The sequence below is a fragment of the Rattus norvegicus genome, chromosome 16 (assembly GCF_036323735.1).
Source record: "Rattus norvegicus strain BN/NHsdMcwi chromosome 16, GRCr8, whole genome shotgun sequence".
NCBI classification, from domain to species: Eukaryota; Metazoa; Chordata; class Mammalia; order Rodentia; family Muridae; genus Rattus; species Rattus norvegicus.
The window spans coordinates 34,180,099-34,201,967 of record NC_086034.1 but is presented as its reverse complement, the minus strand read 5'-3'; the positions used below and the strand labels follow the sequence as shown (position 1 = coordinate 34,201,967).

The 21,869-nt window shown below is 37.2% G+C and overlaps 2 protein-coding genes and 1 pseudogene across 10 annotated transcripts in view; 1 reads left to right on the top strand and 2 right to left on the bottom strand.

Moving 5' to 3' along the window:
* Clcn3 (chloride voltage-gated channel 3) overlaps positions 1–21,869 on the bottom strand; it is a 72,981-nt gene that overhangs the window by 9,017 nt on the left and 42,095 nt on the right. For all 9 annotated transcript variants that reach the window (NM_053363.3, XM_039094870.2, XM_039094868.2 and 6 more), the window contains 8 exons: positions 18,189–18,288; positions 16,860–17,047; positions 14,910–15,032; positions 13,263–13,469; positions 10,991–11,071; positions 9,374–9,919; positions 7,446–7,632; positions 5,097–5,495 (listed from right to left, as the gene is read on the bottom strand). In NM_053363.3, coding sequence (NP_445815.2) covers positions 5,097–5,495; positions 7,446–7,632; positions 9,374–9,919; positions 10,991–11,071; positions 13,263–13,469; positions 14,910–15,032; positions 16,860–17,047; positions 18,189–18,288 — 1,831 coding nt within the window. The remainder of the gene's footprint in view (positions 1–5,096; positions 5,496–7,445; positions 7,633–9,373; positions 9,920–10,990; positions 11,072–13,262; positions 13,470–14,909; positions 15,033–16,859; positions 17,048–18,188; positions 18,289–21,869) is intronic.
* Positions 1,740–4,292, top strand: Cbx3l1 (chromobox 3 like 1). Its single transcript, XM_063275970.1, has one exon. The coding sequence runs from the start codon at positions 2,555–2,557 to the stop codon at positions 3,104–3,106; it is 552 nt and encodes a 183-aa protein (XP_063132040.1). The 5' UTR covers positions 1,740–2,554; the 3' UTR covers positions 3,107–4,292.
* Positions 19,328–21,867, bottom strand: LOC108348394 (ATP synthase subunit g, mitochondrial pseudogene; annotated as a pseudogene).

The window sequence follows — 21,869 nt, the reverse complement described above, 5'->3', positions numbered from 1 at the left end:
CTGGCATTAAAAACAGTGTGCTCTATGACTCCTGGTCCCTTTCCCTTTTCCTGTCTTCTATTTAAGAGAGAATTAACTGATAAGCCATTTGCTAATTTTTCCTATCTGACTGACACAGAACCTGACAATAATATTCTACAATTATACTGTGATACAATTCTCTTCAGTGGCACTGAACTATTATTTTCTAACTGCAGAGACAAGGAAGCATGTTTGAAATAGGGATTTTATTTAAAATAAAATGTACACATCATCACAAGAGCAGTCTACTACAGAATCCGTCATCAACTAAAGTCTGCCTATGTTGACTCTGACTTAGTCTGCATTGGAGCTGAGACTAAAGCCGGTCGGTCACTCTGCTGTCAACCCACTACTGTGTATCAGCTGGTCTTCTTCCCACTCTTTTGATGAATCAAGAGCCCTGCAGAGGGCTGAAACTGCCAAGTGCAGTTCCAGTGAGCAGGGACTGCCTTTTGGGTTTTACTCATAAAGGCTCTATCAATTTCTCCTCCCCAACAAGGTGCTCTATCCAGCTGCCTGTTTCTTCTCCCAACTCTGAGAGTCTAAGACAGAAGGTGAAAGGACAGAAAGCAGAGACCACACACAGGAAAATGGAAACCCAGAACATGGACAGAATGTGCAAATGAAAGGCATCCAGCCTTGGGCTTGGTGTTTTGAATAAACACTATTGAAAACTGTGTGTGTGTGTAAATATAGTATTAGTTATAGTGAAAATATTTTGAGCATAAATTTTGACACAAAGTATTAAGTCAAAATAATAAACTACAGTGTGACTGGAAAGAAGGGAACATTACTGCTTGGAAATGAATGGCCGTGCTTTTTCCTCTTCCTGGCCACTAACGCTGTATTCACCTATGTTGTGAACACATTTGAGTACCAGGCACTAAGTGCGGTTCCAAGGGCTTGTGAACCAGCCACCTGAAAAGTACAGTCATGGTATGAAAGAGACATCCACTAGTGACAACATAAATGGTTCTTAAAAAATGCTTACTAAGTTGCTTTTAGGGAGTAGGAACATACCTAATGGCATGCCCATGACAACAGTAACAGTGTACAGGCAAAATGGATACACAGAATAATACAATGGGAAGCATGACATCAACAAGGTCACCCAATAAGTTATCAGAAGTAGGCAATCAAATTTAGTGTGCTCTAATACTGTAATAAGGGTGTATATATCACTTAGTACTTGGATATAAAAAGCAAAAGTGTTAAAAACAACTGTAGTTACAATAATCTACTAATAGAAACAAAAGTAATAATGTGGTATCAAATAGTTAAAATGTTAAATATACAAATAATAAAAAATATATCACCAATGAAAATGACCCTAAATACTCAAACATTTAGGTGTGGTGATACATTTTATGAAAATTTCTCTTATATTCAAAGAGACTGGAAATTCTGAGTTAATAACACATCTTGAGGCCACTTAAAAGACTATGTAATTAAGCTGATTTCCTGTTGTGTACTCAGCCTGTTTAACCTGCCTTTTAAGAGAACAAGGTAACAACTTTATTTGCCTTGAATTGCCCCACGTAATCAGCTTTTACAACCTAAGCCAGAGCATAGCTTTAATCTTAAATTATATACTATTCTTCCATGCTCCTGACCCAGAGTAATGTATGCCCGTACATGTGTACTGTGGTATTAATTTACTGAAAACAGCAAACAATTCAAAAATGGCTTCACAGAGGCAATATTTGTCACGAATGCTGGGAACAGATATGACTTGATAACAGTACATCTGCAGCTATGCTTGCTTTTCTGAGTGCTTCTAGGGCAGCTGAAGTAAGTACGCTAATCCCTTGTAAAACCCTTACAGATTCTTTAAAGTATCCCTTATACCTTTCCCATGCCGTGTTGTCTGTGCTGTTCAATAAACCCAGAGCAAAGCTTTTTGGTAGGGACACTAACACAGGGACGGATAAACAGCAAAACATAGCAAGAAGGATAGTCAGATATACAGAACAGAATTCAGGCAGGCAGGCACTTAAGCAGGCAGACAGACAGATAACAGTTCACATATCAAAACATAACATTAGTTTCTATTTGTCAATTAAAGGAAGAATGTTTACGGTAACATGACTTGGATACGAACATCGTAATTATTAGAGAGCAACATTCTATCGGGCAAAGTACCATGGTATCTGCTAAGTTGTCTTATTTTAAAAATGATTTCATGTCACTCATTCACAGGCCTTTGAAGTAAAAACCAGCAGACTTCATTTCTTTTTTCCCTGTAGAGTTAGGGTTATACTATGTAGCCCCACAGCCTCAAACATGCAATCCATGGCCTCCACCTCAGTGTAACCGGATTATAGGTGTGTGCCAGACTAGATTTCTGTTCCCGTATCACTGAGAAGATTCTTAAAAAGAGTTTCACTTTTATTTTCATAATCTTAAATAAACTGAGACCTTTTATTTGGACTTAGTATTCTTAAAATTCATCCTCTAATTCTCAATTAAGAAGAAAAGCATCCGCGGCCCTGAGCATCTGAGTGCTCTTCAAGTCTCCGATTAAATTTTAAAAATGGCCTCCAATAAAACTACATTGCAAAAAATGGGAAAGAAACAGAATGGAAAGAGTAAAAAAGCTGAAGAGGCAGAGCCTGAAGAATTTGTGGTAGAAAAAGTACTGGACCGTCGTGTAGTGAATGGGAAGGTGGAGTATTTCCTGAAGTGGAAGGGGTTCACAGATGCTGATAATACTTGGGAACCAGAAGAAAATTTAGATTGTCCAGAATTAATTGAAGCATTTCTTAATTCTCAAAAAGCTGGTAAAGAAAAAGATGGTACAAAAAGGAAATCTTTATCTGACAGTGAATCTGATGATAGCAAATCGAAGAAGAAGAGAGATGCTGCTGACAAGCCCAGGGGCTTTGCCAGGGGCCTTGACCCTGAGCGAATAATCGGTGCCACAGACAGCAGTGGAGAGCTAATGTTTCTCATGAAATGGAAGGACTCAGATGAAGCTGACTTGGTGCTGGCAAAGGAGGTGAATATGAAGTGTCCTCAGATTGTCATCGCCTTCTATGAGGAGAGGCTGACTTGGCATTCTTGTCCCGAAGATGAAGCACAATAATTGTTTGCATTTATATATATATTTACATATATATATATATATATATATATTTACATATATATTTACATATATATTTACATATATATATATTTATATATATATATATAATCTGGATCTTGGGTTTTGAATTACTAGTGTGGAAAAAATAGCATTCTAATGAAAATCAAGTTTGATATGCTGGTTTTGAAAGTATTGACAGTAGTTGGGATATTTTTGGTTTTTGTTCTGCATCAAAAGGCACTGATTCCTTTGAGCAAGTGAGAGCTTTCTGTAGTTGCTTCCTTTAACAGCAGAATATTTGATACCATGTTGTATTTCCTCAGCTTTGAAGAACAGCTTTTCTTAATTGCTGGGGAGATTTTACAGTCATTACTCAAGTCAGAACTTATTTTTAACTGGGACACAGAAGGACCATTCTGGGTTTTTTTGTTTGTTTGTTCGTATGCAGTGTATGCATAAAACACTTACATAACCTGCCTGTTTTATCTTTTTTTTTTTTAATACTCAAAAGAACTGACTGTGAAAACGCAAGTTGATGAGATTCCATCACCGTGAATGTTCTCCTGAAACCATAACCTTTCAGAATAAGCAGAGTCTGTAATTTATTGGATAGTTTATTTACAGAATGTTGTCCATACCAACACCCCTTCAGGAAATGGAATTAGACAACATAGTAGTATGATTTAATAGCAAGACTTGGCCGAGTATGGTGGTGTGCATCTTTAATCCCAGAACTCTGGAGGCAGGTGGAGCTCTGATTTAAGAGGCCCCTGGTCTACAGAGGCAGGTCCAGGTCAGTGGGTCTGTGTAAAGGTTCCTCTGGTGAACCATTCCTTTGTAGGACGTTAAAATCTGTACTAAAAGGTTATGATTCATGGAATCTGTTTGATGTGGAAATAGAATCATGGTTGGAGCTGATGTTGGCGATTTAAGACCTGCTGACTAAGTGAGTGAACAAAATTTGCTAATATCAATTAGTGCCCTGCATGCCTTTCCTTTACCCTGACTCATTCCTTACGGGTAGGATCAATCTTTTCAGTATTTGCATTCTGGTTCAATTAGCCAGAAAAGGAACTTTGTAGTGTCAGAATGTCATCCAACTGTATATTTACTTTATTGTAAATAATGGTGAACAGTGGTCAATAAATAGTTTTATATTCCTTTAAAAAAAAAAAAAAGAAGAAAAGCATATTTAAGCTGGTATTTCAATTATCATATTTTGTTGAGCATGGACAAATCTGTCTTTCAATAATGTAAAATTATATATACATATATAGTATACTGTACAGAACTGATTTTTTGGTAAACATTTTAAAGTTTACAGGAAATTATACACATATTTAAGATGTGTCCAAACGTTATCTTGTAACTTAAGATTTCTGATGCCACATCTCGATATGTCAGTATATTCCCTTAGACTACCATTATTTCCTGTACTACCGTCTCCCTCTGTCAAGTGACATAAGCTGAAGTCAGTATCTATGTACAGCAGGTAGGACTATGAATTACTAAACATGCCCTGGCTTCTAAACCTGGCCACTCCTTTCCCTTTCTTTAGGACTTCCAAAGCTGCTCACCTCTTTTCCTTTTGCTTGGGCTGGCAACTAGCAAGCCCTAGAGAATGGGAAGGATGGTGGCAGGTGGGACTTGTTTGACATTCCTAACTCAAGGCACTGCTGCACAATCTAAGGGACTGGCAAATCAATGACTTAGGAAGTCTCTTTTCTCATCTTTGACATCACAAGGAAGGGTTTTGATTTAGAGTTGCTGGCAAAGATTCAAAATCTTACTGGTTTTCCCATCACAGAGCAGAAAAATAATCACTGAAACATACATTCCTTTCCTAAAGAACACAAGAATTATAATATATATAACTAACACTACTCACCCCTGAAAACCCAACCAATTAAACAAAATTGCTTTTACTCCTCCTAAAAATGTATTGCACACAAGACATACACACTCATGATGGTGTCTTTAAAAGCCATACCTATTGCAATTGTCAGGTCTCTTCTGAGGGCAAATCCCACTAATCTCTGAGATTCTTTTGACATTATAACAGGAAAGCCATTATAGCTGGTCTCATTAATCATGTTTTCTATGTCATCTACTGTCATATTGTCCTGTGTCAAAACAGCTAAGGGAGGGTCACTTCTTCGAGGTCTCATGACATCAGCAGCCAGGGTTGTATGAGTGAATTCTTCTTTTGCATCCAAGAAAGGGTACCCATTTAGTCGGATGTGTGCTTCATAAATACCTTCCCTACCAAAGGCATCACCAACCCATTTACTGGTCATTACTGCAGCCATAAGAGGAACAATATATTCCAAGCCTCCAGTAAGTTCAAAAACAATAACCACCAGAGAGACAGTCATTCTTGTCACACCACCTGAAAGAAATAAACACCAGTGGTCAGGAAAGGCAGAATCCTCACCAGTATAAGTTACAGAGTCTTGTACTAGGCAGGTGAACAAGGAAACTAGACAGCTCTTGATCAGCGAAAAGCATTATCATCAAAAACGACTACTCTCAGGATATAACCATTATGTCTAATATGTTCTAGAGAAAAACCAATCTGGCTATATCATGGAAGATGATTATAACATTTTTAAATCCTTTTAACAATAAAAAAACAGACAAAAAACACAGCTGAGCAAGAAAAGCAACTCTGCCATTTTGATTTAATGCTGCAGCAAAGACAAATTTCACTCCTTTGTCTGTGTCAAGTTGACACACAAAACCAGCCCATACATAAACTGACTAGGACATGCTGACATACAGTAAGTACTTATGTGATGCAAGGCAGGCCTTCCTTTTTTAGATAAAGAAATAGTCTTATTGAACCGATAAGCATTGTGAGCTTCTTAAGTTATATTTATGTATTTACTTGGGTTTTATCTTAGCATATCACCAAAAGTCTGTGTGATTCTTCAAAATCCAGCTTTAAAAAAATGAATGACTTGAATTCATTCATGTTTTAAACATATTATGTATTGAGAGCCAGACAAATCTGTGTGATGGAAAGTAAAATGTAATAGAGGGCGGGGAGGTGGTTCAGTGAGCAAGAGCATGTAATGTGCAAGCATGAGGACCTGAGTTCTAATCTCCAGGGCCCATCCCCAAAGCCAGGCTGCATTTCTGCGACCCGGGCATTGGAGGCCTGCCTGCCTGAATTCTGTTCTGTATATCTGACTATCCTTCTTGCTATGTTTTGCTGTTTATCCGTTGTGACCCTAAAGTTAACTGCTCGAAGAATCGGATTTTGTAATTGTCACCAGTAAGCTCATAATTAAAGTGGAAGGCAGGCATACCCAAATAAAAGAACTGTGATTGAGAGTCTTTAACAAGGGCTGCCTCAAAGATAAATCTTCACCAAAGACTTGGAAGTATGAAGGTTATGTATAATGTATACTTCTTAGTTAAAAATTACCTTTAAAACAATCCAACTCCTACTGCAGCTTTCCGGGAACAGTTGAGCTCTTAGTCCCTCTAATTTCCTGCCCTGCACTATGAGCCCAGACAGTGCACACTGCTGTTTTCTTAGTGCTAGGCTTATCCTTCCAGAGGCAGACCACACTTCTTCTGTAACCTCTCACTGTATCTGCTTTAATGCGACACTAATAAATACTTGCTGCTTTGGTGAAACTGGTTTCTAATTCCATTTGATAGTACCCTTCTGTAGATTCTGAGTCACTGAGCAAAGTCAAAGTACTAACAGTTATCCAATAGTATACCAACATTTTTGGTATACTATTTTGAACATAAAACGAAATAAATTTTCAGCCAAAGAAAACAATAGATTCTTACAGGTTTAAAACTATTAATTTGCTTTTATATTGCTAAAATGAGTAGTTACTATTTCTTACTTTTCTACAAATGTAACTTAGATGCTAGTGGGTGATTTGATAAATCTTTATTAAGGCTGATAATGAGTTATTATAGACTTTAATGTGAAGCTATTCTGATTACAATGTAAAGCCTGATTATAATGCTGACTTTAGGAACACTGCTATCAGTTGTTACAACTAAGAACTTTAACAATGAAAAAAAGACCAGGATTCAGATTAAGGCTATGCTGTACCAAAATGATTTCTATCATAAAGCATTATGTGATATTACAAATATGGTAACTATTAATAAATTTTTACAGTAGCAAATGCTCTCGGGCAAATAAAACAAAATCCAATACTACACAAGGAGAGTGGTGCTTCAAGTCTTTAAAAATGGCTCCTTCCCTCTACCTTGCATCTTCTTCCTAGCAACCAGAATCTACTACTTACTGCCTCTTATTTCTCATTGCCAACAGCCACAGACAAGCCAACAGAAGGGATCACGTTACCTAAGCATGCGGCAGCACCAACCATGGCATACAGCCCAGGAGTGATGCAGTCAGCCCCGACCTCACACCACTCCTTGAAGATGAACCAGTCGTGGTGGTAGTAGGCGAGCTGCTCCACAGCAATCCCCACAATCCTCCCTGCAATGGCTCCGATCGCCATGCTGGGGATAAACAGGCCCGACGGGACCTGTGACAGCATGCAAAGGGATGGTTGGTTAATGAGATAACAGTTCTCTAATCATGCAACTGAAAACTGTGTCCTATGGATTTGTGTCTAACGATTGGCTCCACTCAGATCTAATGACACTCTAAGATCCTTACACAAAGTAAACTATCACAAACCCTGCTATATCAAACAGTGTGTTAGTACTCTTTGATGTCAGTAACAAAGTAATAAAGCAGGTTCTCTAAGCCCAAGAGAAATAACTCAGAATATATGATCCTTTATCCTAAAAAATCCTTAGTCTCTAACAAATTTTTTAATAGTCCCCAGAAAGTTGAAGGAATGAGGAGAGAAAGATGGGTATTTCCCATAAAACCAATTCTATTCATTCTAAAGCAGAAAGCTCCCAAGGTTGTCCCACCATTATACTTTCAAAAATGGTAGAAATAGCAGGTGTTACTGCTCATAAAGAGCTACAACTTAAGTCAGGTATCATTTCCAGAGTCCCGAGTATTCTAAAAGGAATATACATGTGAATCAACTAAAAGGAGAAAAATGTTTATTGGAAGAAATTCTTAAAAAATAAGCACAGAACATATTGGCACGTTCTGAGCCAGTTAAAGGGATGTAAAATACATTTCACAAGCTTCAGCTATAATCCTTCAGCCAGAGACCGGGACTTAAAAAGGGCCTGCCATCTGCCTTCAGCTTCCTCGGTGTTGGCCAACCACAGCTCTGAGAATCCTTGGTGTCATTCTACTGTTAACACGGGGATTTGTGCACGGGACAACCCCTAGACAAGAGAACTTTATGGCCTCTTTAACTTACTCTACTACGAAAGAGGAGAGTAAAACTGCAGGACTTTTTCCTTTTTCAAGTTTGATATTCAATGGACTAAAAAGGGCAAAAGAAATGCAATCTTAACTCAAAAGTATCAACCTTCTAATCTCCCAGAAATAAAGCTGTTATATGCCACATGAGTCTGTGAAAGTATGCCATCCCCGCCAAGTACCAACTGCTACAGGAACTTCAGGTGGCATGATTGAAAGAACAGTATAGGGCAAGTTGACATTTGCTTCTCCATGTTGGCATTCATAAGAAAGTTGTTTTTACGGGGTTGGGGATTTAGCTCAGCGGTAGAGCGCTTGCCTGGGGAGCGCAAGGCCCTGGGTTCGGTCCCCAGCTCCGAAAAAAAGGAAAAAAAAAAAAAAAAAAAAAAAAAAGAAAGCTGTTTTTAGTGACTCCAAGAGAAGCAAAGGGGCTCATGGCCCTAAGTCCCTGATGGATAGAGTCACAATATTTATTGATCTAACAACTTGATTCTGAAACCACAGTGCCAATTGAAGCTAGCATATGACAATGGTACAGAGAAGGTAGAATAATGGTTTCTCCTGGATTGTTAGCCAGTTGACTTTTAAAACAAGAGATTATCCTGTATTATCTGGGTAGATTAAAAGTAATCCTAGATTTTTTTCATGAGAAAATAGTATTTCTAAGAACTAGACAAGAGAAAGATCTGGCCAGCCATGGCTGGCTTTCAGTTGCAAAGGAAGGGATACAGCCCCTCAAACCTGGAAAATGCAGAAAAACAGACTCGGTCCGAGTGTCTCCAGAAGTTACTAGAAACCTCTTGATTTCAGACTAATACATCCTTTTCAGATTTTGATCTCAGAATTACAATCATTTGGATGAAATTTCATTTCTTATTACACATAAGTATCTTGGACATATCATTATTCCAGTATCAACTCACATGAGCACTTACCTTGATACCAAAAGTGAATACTGTCATTATTATTTTAAATATGAGTGCTAGGCACAACTGCCAGATAGCTGAATATACTCCAACGCCTGCTGGTCGGTCAGGAATATCATCAACAATTTTACTGGCATTCATGTCATTTCTGTAGTCACAAAGAGAGGAGGATTCCAAGGGGCCACAGTCTGTAAACAGCTCTTTAATCAGTTCACTGGTGTTGAGCCTTGTGTATGGGTTGGGGAAGGCTATCACAGCAGTAATGGCTGCAACAATAATGACTTCAAGAACAGGATACTTTCCAAATTTGGTGGACTTGCGTCGGCGACACCAGGCAATATTTGCCCTAATAAAAAAAGCTCCCCAAAGCCCTCCAAATACCCCTAGGAGAATAAAAGGAAACAGTTCAAAAAGGTACCATGGTGTATGATACTCCACATAAAAAAGGACCAGACGGCTGTTACCAAATGGATTGATGGATCTCAAAACAAAGGCCGCCACCAAAGCAGCAAAAAACGATCTCCATAAAGTTTTGAGAGGAAAATAATAGCTAACCTAAAAACAGAAAGGAAAGGTTAACGCTATTTATTATGTCTAAGTAACTGTAACTGAAATAAACATAAAATTCACTTTAAGTAACTCAAGCTTTGTTGCAGCAAATTTAAGTGATTTGTCCTACTTTTAAAAAGGATGCTTTTTCTTTGACTACCATATAACTACAAGTTCACACTAGGTGATTATGAATGTCTGTAATCATCCAGAATCCAAGGACTGTTTAGTTCTCCAAAAGTTTCATATCTAATTCGATTATGCTAGCTATAAATATCTCCTTAGTAACTCTTGTTAACTATTAAAAATGTAGTTTTCTCTCTTCTATAAAAAATACATGTTCCATTGAAGCAATAAAATTATTTCCTTAGACATCAGCAACTATTTAAGAAATAATCATACAAAGAAATAAAGAAACAATCATACAAATTTTAAACAAGCAAATCATAAAACTTTATTAAAGTTGGCTTACGATCTGATTTAAAATAGTAAAAGTAAAAATACAGGTATAATTTAGCTAGCAGATATATAGGTTTTAGTGGCTTCCACTGAGTGAAATTCCTATTTTGCTAGTTTTAATTATGTAAAGTTGAACTAGAAACAGTTCCTACTACTTATCATGAACAAAGGGTTTAAAGCTGGCGGCTGGGGAGGCAGCTCAGCAGTAAAGTGCACAGTCAGTCCTGCTCTTATAGAGAACTTAAGTTTGGCACCCAGCACCTCCACCCAGTGGCTCACAACAGCCTGCGAGTCCAGCTCTAGGGCATTTGATGCCCTCTTCTGACTTCTGTGGCTACCTGCAACTCACACGTCTATATATGACCCAAACACATATCCATACACAGAATTTAAAAACAAATCTTAACAAAAATAAAACATTAATAAAAATTCATTAATAAAAAATAAAACAATTTTCTGTGGTTATAAGTTATATATAAAATATTTTTATGGAGAACTGTATAAAAATAAAGTTAAAATCTTTAATTCTATAATACTAGCATAAAAGTAAAGTGTGCACCAAGATACAGTTGTAAATATAATTCTACATCATTTTTAATGCTATTCTTTTGTACGTACCTCCTCCAAACTAAAAAGCACTCCTCCAATTGGCGCACCAAAAGCCACAGAGACACCAGCAGCTGAGGCGGCTGACAGCACCTGGGAGAGGATGTGGTTCCCTTATCAATCAACACGCACCAAACACACTTCCCCAGTGCCTCTTCTCATCGTAACCTACACATCCTCCTTGCAAAGCAAGGGAGGCAAATATTCATTTCTTCTAAGTTATTTTTTCTTTAATTTAAAACTCATTTGCACTTTTCTAAACCATCAAAACATTAATGTCAAGCACAGCAATGAGCATATTGTAAAGAGAAAGCAATGAATAAACACAGACAACCTTCAATCTTACGTTAGTACGGAGGGGAGAGAGTGAAACCCACGGAATGGTGGTAAGTGTCTACTTATTTTTAAGTAGGGTAATTTCTCCAGACTTTGGAGCTAACTGCTTCACTCATTACTCTAAACCTTATGAAAAACATACTATTCCATTAAACAGTTTCTGTTATAATTATTCTAAACCCTTTCTCTGAACTTCCTGCCTCACGTGATCATTCTAAGTATAGTCTAAAAGTACAGACAACAGCCCCTGAGTCACTAACTACATGGTAAAGACAGTTTCAAGGAAGAAAAACTCTACACACATTCCTGCGAAACTGCTGGGCAGCTCTCTAGGGGTACTTGATCACTGCTGACTTCTTACCTGGAAATTTATCGAATTATTATTAAGATTCTTTATTCCTTTCACCACTTTGATCCAGTAAATATCTGAGGGTACCCTAAGCACTCCCTCAAATCATCTAATTTTACAAATTTTCTGGAAGAAAATTAGGAGATAAGCATAAGGTGTAGCTGGCATGAACTGTACGAAGCTGCTGTGGTAAGTCTCTCAGCCCCGAGTGTTCCCTGCTCTCCTCTGCGATGATGGTGATGTTACGGTTACTTAGTGAGTATGGATAAAGCACTTAAAATACCATCTAAAATCCCAAAATACAGGATTTGGAAGCTTCTTTTTGTTTAGCACACCTCCAACATACATATATAATTATAGCAATAGCACAGTAGTTAAAAACAATTTTTGGAATCCGAAAAGGTAATTTGAATCTATATTCTGCTACAAACTGTATGCTATCTAAAGCATGTCTGCTGGCGTTTTAAGCCCTAGTTTGCTAACTCCCAAGTGAGGGTGGTAGTGTCATACCAGAACTGATGTGGGATTAACTTTACAGTGTGAGCAAATACTTCCAGAGTAGCAGACACATGGCAAAGTATATCTTTTGAATTTTCATTCAAAGACGAAAATATGATGCTTTTAAATGTTTCACTCTGGGGATATCTATATATACTACAAGAACAATACTTTAATGCTAATATTACAAGGTACTATATAACTTGTACATAGCTTATATGTTGTATAATATTCCTTGTATATGCCTTGTATAATATGTGGGTACTATAATTATTTATATTAAAGGAACTGATAAAAAAAATGTGTGTTGTGGGGGGAGAGGGTCACACTAGTGACAACAGGATGAAAGGCTAGGGCCTGAGTTCATCAGTCCTTGATGCTATGTAAAAGCCATACCTTAACAACCATATGATATCTCTGTACCATGTAAGGCTGATTATAAAAACATAATTTAAGATGCCAAAAACCCAATGAGGCTAAAGAAACTCGAGTCTATACCAATGCTCAGGATCCTGCTTTTCCTGCAGAAACACCCATAGCAATACAGAAACCGAGCTAAAGCTAAAGTCTAGTTTAATGATATGTTAGAAAAGGTCATGTTGTCTTAGAACAGTAAAAGAGGAGGGTAAAGTATCTGGATAAAGAGGATTTCCCGTGTTGACTGTACATTTCTGACTTAAACTTTCAAAGTCCTAAAGGCCCTCAGAACTTCATCATTGTGCTTTCGAGAAAGGTTTCTGTGTAGTATATAGAATTTCCATGTCACTAGACCCTATCTCTGGGAGGACAATACAGTCCAACTTCCCAAGCCTGAAGACGCAAATGTCAAAAGTCCAGTGAATGAAAAACAGCAAAGATCTTTAAGAATCGACTGAAACTGAAGGGAAGAGGTCTTGCTAGTCTGACTAAACCAGTAGTGGCAATCAATTCCAGAGAGGTGCAAGTTAAGAAAGAAAAAGGAAACACAGACTAATCTCTAATTTAAATCTGAATACATAATTTATGCAAAAAGTTATATAGATCTTTATACTAGGAAGTCATTCAATGGACATCAAGTTTCTATAACATATCTCTGTTAAATGAACTACAAACATCACTTACCTCCCTCTTTTTAGCTTCATTTGTGCTATACTTTGGAAAGAGGTAGGAAAAGATATTTCCACAGCAGCAGGCAACATGTACCAAGGGACCTTCTTTTCCTAAACTCAAACCTGATGCCACAGCCAGCACTAATGTGATGGTTTTAATCATTAAAGTCCACTTTCCCAAGTAACCTCTGATGATGAATCCACTCAAAATAGTTTTAATCTACAAAGGAATGAGGAAGGCAATTTAATTTCATTTAGGAATCATGAGAACTTAACTTTGCTAAAAGTCCCATCTTTCACTCACCAAACAATCTACCAAACTTTGGCAAAGTATAAAACAATTCGTTATTTTTAAAACAAACTCTATTTTACCATACACGATAAATCTGTATCATATAATTAAATATTCAACCAAAGATAAGAGGGAATCTTATCTCAGGAACAAATGAAAATACATTGTCATGGTACAGTAAATGTAGGGCCTGAGTGATATATAATCAATTTAAAGGCAAATTTGAAAATTTGTCATAGGAATAAGCACCAAGCATTGAGATACATTTCAGTCTGTCAAGAATAAAGACAGGGGGTTGGGGATTTAGCTCAGTGGTAGAGCGCTTGCCAGCTCCGAAAAAAAAAAGAAAAGAAAAAAAAAAAAAAAGAATAAAGACAGTATGCTTTCTTACCACAGTGGAATTGTGCGGATTCTTACCTATACCACGGACGATGAATGGTAACAGATAACAATTTCGGGTATTGATTCCTTTCTAAAGATATCCTTACCTATACAGCTTTTAAAAATCACTATAACTTATCTTTTAAAAATATGTTAGGGAGCTGGAGAGATGGCTCAGAGGTTAAGAGCACTGTCTGCTATTGCAGAGGTCCTGAGTTCAATTCCCAGCAACCACATAGTGGTTCAAAAGCATCTATAATCAGATCTGGTGTCCTCTTCTGTATGCAAACATTCAGGCAGAATGCTGTATACATAATAAATAAATCTATTTTCAAAAATGTTAGAAAGAACCCTAATTTTTAAAAAGTAAAAAATAGAACTAAATGAGTTCAAGCCTAAATGTTATTCTCTTTCAAATTATTACTGATCCAACAAACAAACAAGCAAACATCTATGCTACTGGCCAACTGCAGTCAATTTTCTCCTTAGACTGTAAAATGACCAAATGTATAAGTCATTAGCTCATTTATTCTAGTCAACGGTCTTAGAAAGAAAACAATATATTACAATCAGAGTCAAGTAGCAAAACATCAACTAAGTCATCAAAAAACTTTAGGCAACAAACATTTATGAAGTTTTATTGTTTAAACTTAATATTCTTATTCTTACTCATGAGCTATGCATTAGTGGATGAGAAGGCGCATGTGCGTGCCTGTGTGTGTGTGTGTGTGTGTGTGTGTGTGTGTGTGTGTGTGTGTATGTGAGAGAGAGAGAGAGAGAGAGAGAGAGAGAGAGAGAGAAAGACTGATGAGTGGACCATCTCTTTAGCCCCCAGCTTTTATGTTTTAAGTTTTCTTTTTCAAGTTAAAACAAAACTAAACAAAACAAAAAACAGAAAAAAAAACCCCACTATTTTCTAAAAAACTTCAGTTCCTAAGGATAAAAAGTAGCATACAATTATCATTCAGTGACTATTATATGGCTTACCTCTGGAATTCCGGAGCCACAGGCATACGGAGCAAATACTTTCACCAAGGAAACTGCAAGAAAGGCAAAACTCAAAGCCCAAAAGATGTACATGATGTAGTTCATGATATAAGATCCAGGACCCTAAAAGGCAAAAATAGCTCAGAGTATGCACCACTAATTCAAGAGCCTACCACATAAGAAACTGATGTAGAACTTACCCCATTACTGTTATTTGTACTTTTAGATGTGTGATTCAGATATGCTGCTCAGACTGAGTTCAAACTTTTAAGCTCAAGAAATCCTCTTGCCTTAGCTTCCTAAGTAGCTGGGACTACAAAAGCGCATGCCATCACACACACACTCTGGGTAAAAGTTCTAAAAGCCTCTTGATTTATTTCCACAATAATAAACACTCTGTGTGAACAAGGTATTTAAGTAGAATCCAAAAACTAATCACTGTACATACTAAGAAGCTTTATTTCCGCTTGGTGAACTTCCTAGTTTTCTGGGTGCCTAAAGTCTTGTTACATGTTACACTGACCTATGCCTACCCACAAATGTTTCAGAAACTGCTAGCACTTGGATTTTTTCTTTCTTGTTGTGTTTTGGGTTTTTTGTGATCTGTTTGTTTAATGTGTATATGCGTGTGGCTGAGGAATTCGCTGAACTGTATGCATGCGAAGCCAACATTTCGGGAGTTCTGAAAAGGGTGATGTGATTCCCTGGAGATGCAAATACAGCTATGAGCTTCCGTGCAAGTGCTGAGAGCTGAACTCTGGTTCTCTGCAAGTGCAGTGCACACTCTTAGTCAATGAACTGCTTCCACAGCCCTTGGCAATACGATTGCACGCTGCTGCAATTCTCCTGAATGTCATTAAATGACCTCAATTAACAACACATGGAATGTAAACCCAAAACACATTCTTTCAACTTCAACTTTGAGTATAACAATGGTTTTAAATATATCCATATGTGAATATAAAATATATCTAATGTCTTAAATTTAAGTTTTATTCCAGAACATCACTGTGATAATATTAAATATTGTACTACCTAAAGAAAATATGTGACCTTCCACCATCAGCAAATGCATAAGCCTTGCTCCAGTTCAAGGCACTTTTTCTTTGGGAGGCATCTTTTCTGGCAAATAAAGGCCATTGAAGAAAAACATAGCTGGACATAATGCATGTATCAATAAATTATGGGGAGCCCAACCCCACTTGATACATCTACACCACACCTCCTGTATTATGGCCTCCTGTATGTAGGGAAGGGGGGGGAACGTTGGCGTGGGCACATTCACAGGAAAATTTTAAGAACCAAAAATATCAAGAAGTTTAACTTAAAACAGGGTCTCTTAGAAAAAGGCAGCATAAGCAAGACCAAAGCAGTGCCAGGTCTCAATAGATCCATTAATGTAGAAGAGGAAAAAATGTCACAGGAACCCAGCTCTAGACACAGAATTATAGGAACCAAGGAGAGCAGACAAAGGCATATTAGCCACACTAAGGATTAGCGATGTCATTAGTTATCCAACACAAAATGACCAGCCCTGAAAATATATACAGACAAAAATGGACTCAGAAAGAGGTCCGTACATATTTAAAATGTATCTTGCACTTCCATAATTCATATTTCACCAAAATTAGCGACATAATGCATTGATCCACATTAATAACTCTCTATCAACTTTGCACAGCTGCTGCTGCAGGAACTATGCTTCTGTCACACCTTGCCCTAAACCCACATCCCGAACCACATGACTCATGTGGTTATGCAGTAAGTACCACAAAGGCTGCTGCAGACAGCCGGCATTCGTCCTCACTATGTCTGTCTTCCATCCCTCTGCTACAGAGGCTTGCTTCCTTTTCTTTAGTGCAGGGTACAGTCACCTAATGTAACTGATTCTATAACTATTGGAAGTGGCTATTATTACACACAGCAGAGACTAACTCAGCAAAGACTTACCTCTGCTTGACCTATGATTAACTCTGCCCATGTTTTCCACTGTGGACATTTATCCCTCTCTTCAAACGTCGTCTCATTAGAGCCCCAACAACACTGTTCATGGTTGTACCACAATGCACTGAGGCAGATGCCCTCTTTCAGGTCAGTCATCCAGTCAGCAGCAATGTCTATCAATCCAGCCAGCGCCCCTGTAAGAAGGCAATGGAAACGCTCCAAAATATGGCTATTTAGAGAGAGCTGGCACTAGCTAGTTAAGGGTTAAAGAAAAGCAAAAACATCCTATAAAGGTCAGTTAGGCACTGATATCGAAATCTAAAGTTTTAAATACATGTGCATTAGTTTTAAAAATTGTTAATAGCTCTATTTTAAAATAAAATTGGTATCTTTGTTTGGAATTAAGACCAACTCACATTATTAAAATAAATCACAACTTAAAAAAGAGAAAAGGTTATTTTAAAAGTACTAAAATACTCATTACAACTCTGGTAACTAAAATCAGGACTTTTAATTAGCCATGTTTCCATCTAGTCAGTAGACTTATGAGTAGACTTAGAGTTACATGCTGAAATTGTTTCAAATCAAAATAATAGAATAAAATGTTCATTAAATATAATTAAGGAAGCTTGTATCATTCACTGAATTATTCATTGTAACTTTGTATTTTTTCTTAATTAATGGAAAGCTATACTTTTGAAAATTATCTTACTGACAGAATACTAAAAATGTCACTTATCAATACTTCTCTGTTCTCCACAAATACCTTACTTTCTTATGTTTTCTGTCGTGCCTGATGGAGGCAGGGAGCTATTCTAACTACCTGCCCCTAGTGGGACTCACACCATCAGCTGCTAGCTGTCCAACTCCTCTCTCTAGGGACCTAACAGCCACAGTGGACAGTGCAGGACTAAAGAACAGACCATTTAGTGGGTCACCTGTCACTTCAAGGTTGTGGACGAGCACTGAACTGCTCCTGTGCTTTCGTCCTTCATCTGCATCATGGTGTGGCCGTGTTAATGATGGAGACTGCATGAGGCTCAGACACACGCAGAGCTGTTAGAACACTGCAGGACTTAGGCTATTTCATTCATTCAAACCATTTATCACATATGGAAACAGAGTCTAGAAAACCCAGTCAAATTGATAAGTAAAAGTGCCCTAGCCAATTAGATTTAGAAGCCTCTGTCTCCTGGTCTCATACTTATTTTTTCCAAGAGATGTAAGCACTCTAAAAAAATCTAATTTACCTAAAAGTGGAAGGGTGAGGTGGGGGTGGGGAAGTTGTTCAGTTAACTTAAAAGCAAAACCAAGCAAGGTAAACCTTTTCCTTACCTGACGCCAATCCCGTCAGTGTAACTACAAGCCATCCTGACCAAGCATCATATAGACTTTTTGTCATTTCCCATGCTGATTCTTTTTTTTTACTGTTGATCTGAAATTACAAATATGTTGCATTTCTTAATTTGAATTTCTACAATGCTTGAGTCTACTTAATTTCTCAAGTCTCATAATATAGAAAGCACCTTGTAAACTAAAGAACAAAGCAAATTTGGGATAAAAATCACTCCAGAACAGTTGTACCTAAAAGCCAGAAGACACGCCCCAAGCAGAGATCTATCTGTATTTTAAATGAGAACCTCTGGATTTGACTGTGAGGGCCCATGAGACACATGGAAGTAAATCTAATCTAGACTGCTTCAAACTGTATCAAATTCAAACCTTACACACAGACAGCTTACACACCACAAGTTAGAAAACATAGCTGTAAACGTCCGGCTTCAGTACTTTAGTAGCATATAGTTATATTTAAAAGTTAAATTAATTAAACAAAAACTTCTCAAAAATATATGAGTCACATGGGCAAAGAGATGCCGCCCCCCTCCACAAGTAAGAGAACTGTGAATATATAAGTGTAGAGCTCCAATCCTATGTGTAACAGACAAAGACTTTCTGTACAAGCCAGAAGAAAAATGTCCTCAACTGACTGACTGTATGCAGTTAAGAGATTAACAAGGAAACAGCTTTGATGCAAATCTCTAGTTATTAAAAACAGTAGGGTCTCCCTAAGAATGCATTTCTAAACCCATCCCTAACTAGCTTTTGTCTTGCTCTCAGCTTAGCTTTAAGAAGCTCTATTGTCCATCTAGGGCCTCAATGCTCAACTAGCCCGCAGGAAAGTACAGCTAGAATTCAATGACCTCATCTATTTCAAGAGGCTCGTCTATTCAAAAGCCACAAAGACCAATTAATTAAAAAGACACAGCAAAATATAAGGTGAATGAGAAAATTCTATCCCTTTCAAATAAGAAGCATCCAAACATGGATATCAACCACTTTTTATAATGTCTTACAAATGGTCACTAAATTCCACTTTGCCTTTCCTTGATTAAAAAAATAATAAATAAGCATATTTTTAAAAGATAATATTAAGTCATTTTCAGGCAGTCTCTGTCATTCTTCTTGTTATTCTGTTTGCACACCACAGACCTTTAATAAATTCTTGCTGGTGAATTTTCAGTATAGAAACACTGTGTATGAAATAGTGTTGATTCATCACCAATATACAAAATATAGATATCATCTAAATGTTTACCAATACAATATTGGTAAATAAGCTGCAATGCTTTCTTTAAAACAACAACAACACTGGTAAAACTACCTGTCACTTTGTAAAGAAAATTAAAAACAAAGTATTTTTACTCAGTGGTAATTTTCTCTTATTTGTATTATGATACTATTTAATAAAAAGTTATCAATATGGCCTTTAAAAAATAGTTCTCAAAGGAAAACCCGCAGACAACCTGGAATGTCCATTAAACCCTATTAAGTTCTTCAAGAGAAACTATTTCCAGCTTAGAAAGATTGTAGATGCCTGGAGTTAAAAATGCCCAGGACAAAATCCAACCACAAACCAGCCACTGTCTGCATCTGACAGTCCACACAGATCAGCAAACTACTATTTTCTAAATAATTTCATGTTAAGAACATGTATTCTCAAAGTTCAAGGTAAAAGCAATGGATTTTATTTTTGATTTTTTTTCAACAGCAAGTATTTTATTAAGATAGCAGTTTCATTACACATGGTCCAAGAACATTCAAAAAGCTCAAATCGGAAGCTTAAGATTGGTCTTCACACATCATAGCAAACAATACCACGTTTGCCTATGAGCTCTCTGAAATAAAACCACATCCATACCTCAGTGGCCACCAAACCATTCAGCACGGCTTCCTTCACTGCAAGGTGTTCGAAGCCACCAGTCTTAGCACTGTGAATTATGTTTTCATGATCAGAATAGCTGTAGTGACTTCACCAGGAGTTGGGAAACCAGCTCAACCTTGGCATAGTGCCAAAATGTGGCCAATCGAGGCTTCAAGTAAGTCACAGCAGCAGCCACCGTAGACAGTACCTTCTCCCAGAGGTTAAGGATGAACTCAGCCATGGTCTAAGGTGGAAGGTATGTCTCCCCAAACCATAGGATTTTAGTTTAACAAATTTAAATTTTAACTTGTTTGTTAAATTTTAATTTAGCAAATCTTTTACAAAATACTACTTGTTATTTTATTAGAAAATAGGTATGGTAATCTAAAAAAACTATCGAAATACTCTTAGCTTTTCAAACTAGAATTGTGTGAGGCTAGATTTCCTTTTTATTCCTTAAGCAAAAAGTGTAACATTATAATGAAAAGCAGATATGAGAATCCATCAGTCTTTTATTAAGCCAAGCAATCATGAAGACAAAAAAAAAAAAAAAAAAAAAAAAACCCACCTCTGCAAATAGTTTATTTTGGAAAATGTATTATTTTCATATAATATTAGTTATGTTTAAAATAGTGGACCTATGGTTATAATTTTTAAGTGAACTAATATTTTTAAATGTTCTAACAAGGAAATAGTAACTGATATAAACACACTTCTTGAGGTTCCTCAATTCTTTTTCCAGTGCAGAGGGCATTTGAGTACAGACAAATGAATCACTGAGTGAGAGCGGGGAGTCTGTGTGCTTCTCTTCAGTCATGCCCTCAGGTCAAAAGCAACTCAACATTCTGTACTTCTCTCAGCACAGGCTACTGCAAGCTCAGCCTTCGAATAAAAACAGACACCGGTCGAAAGGTTACGACTAATTTGCATAAACTAATTTTGAAAGTAAATTTCAGGGGTTGGGGACTTAGCTCAGTGGTAGAGCGCTTGCCTAGCAAGCACAAGGCCCTGGGTTCGGTCCCCAGCTCCGAAAAAAAAGAAAAAAAAAAAAGTAAATTTCAGATACCATAAACAAATGGGTAAATACATAAGAGACTTTAGAAATTTGGGATTTTTATTTCAGAGAAATTTTATCTTCTTCTGAAGATGTGCTTTAGATTATACCGGTGTGCATTCACTATACTGTGGGATTTGAGGGTCGGCGTAGCTGAGTCTTGAGAGAGGGGCTTGCTATTTAGCCTACACTGGGTTCCTGCACCTCAGCCCCTTGACTGCCGGAATTATAGCCATTCACTGTTATACCTCAATTTTCTTTCTGGCTTCCCTTTGGGGGGAAAAAAAAACAGTGGCTTATTATGCACACAAAAAACTTTATTCAGGATACTTGAGAAATATTTCAGCATTTAACACTAGAAAAATGTTAGGAACTTCAGAATCCTACAAGTGATTTTTTTCCTGGTACATTATCTTCCTTTCCCATTAGACTTAGCAACAGAATTCTTTTTGCAGTAGCTGCTGAGATGCTGAACGCAAGCATCTTGGTGGCCTTATTAAGCTTGGCCAGTCTTCCCCCAATTCCTCTGCTGCATTTGTCCTTCTCCATCCTAATTTGTCTAACTGTATTTATTTTTGTTGCTGTTGAAAAACACAGGATATAAAGAAACAAGAAGAGGGAGCATCAAGAGAAAGCGGAGAGAATTATCACGTGTCAAAACATATGTTAATGTATAACGTGTTAGCAATCTGCCATCGTCGGCAGAAACGTGATTGTAAATGACCCATCTTGCACTATTTTTATAAAAGACTGAAAATAC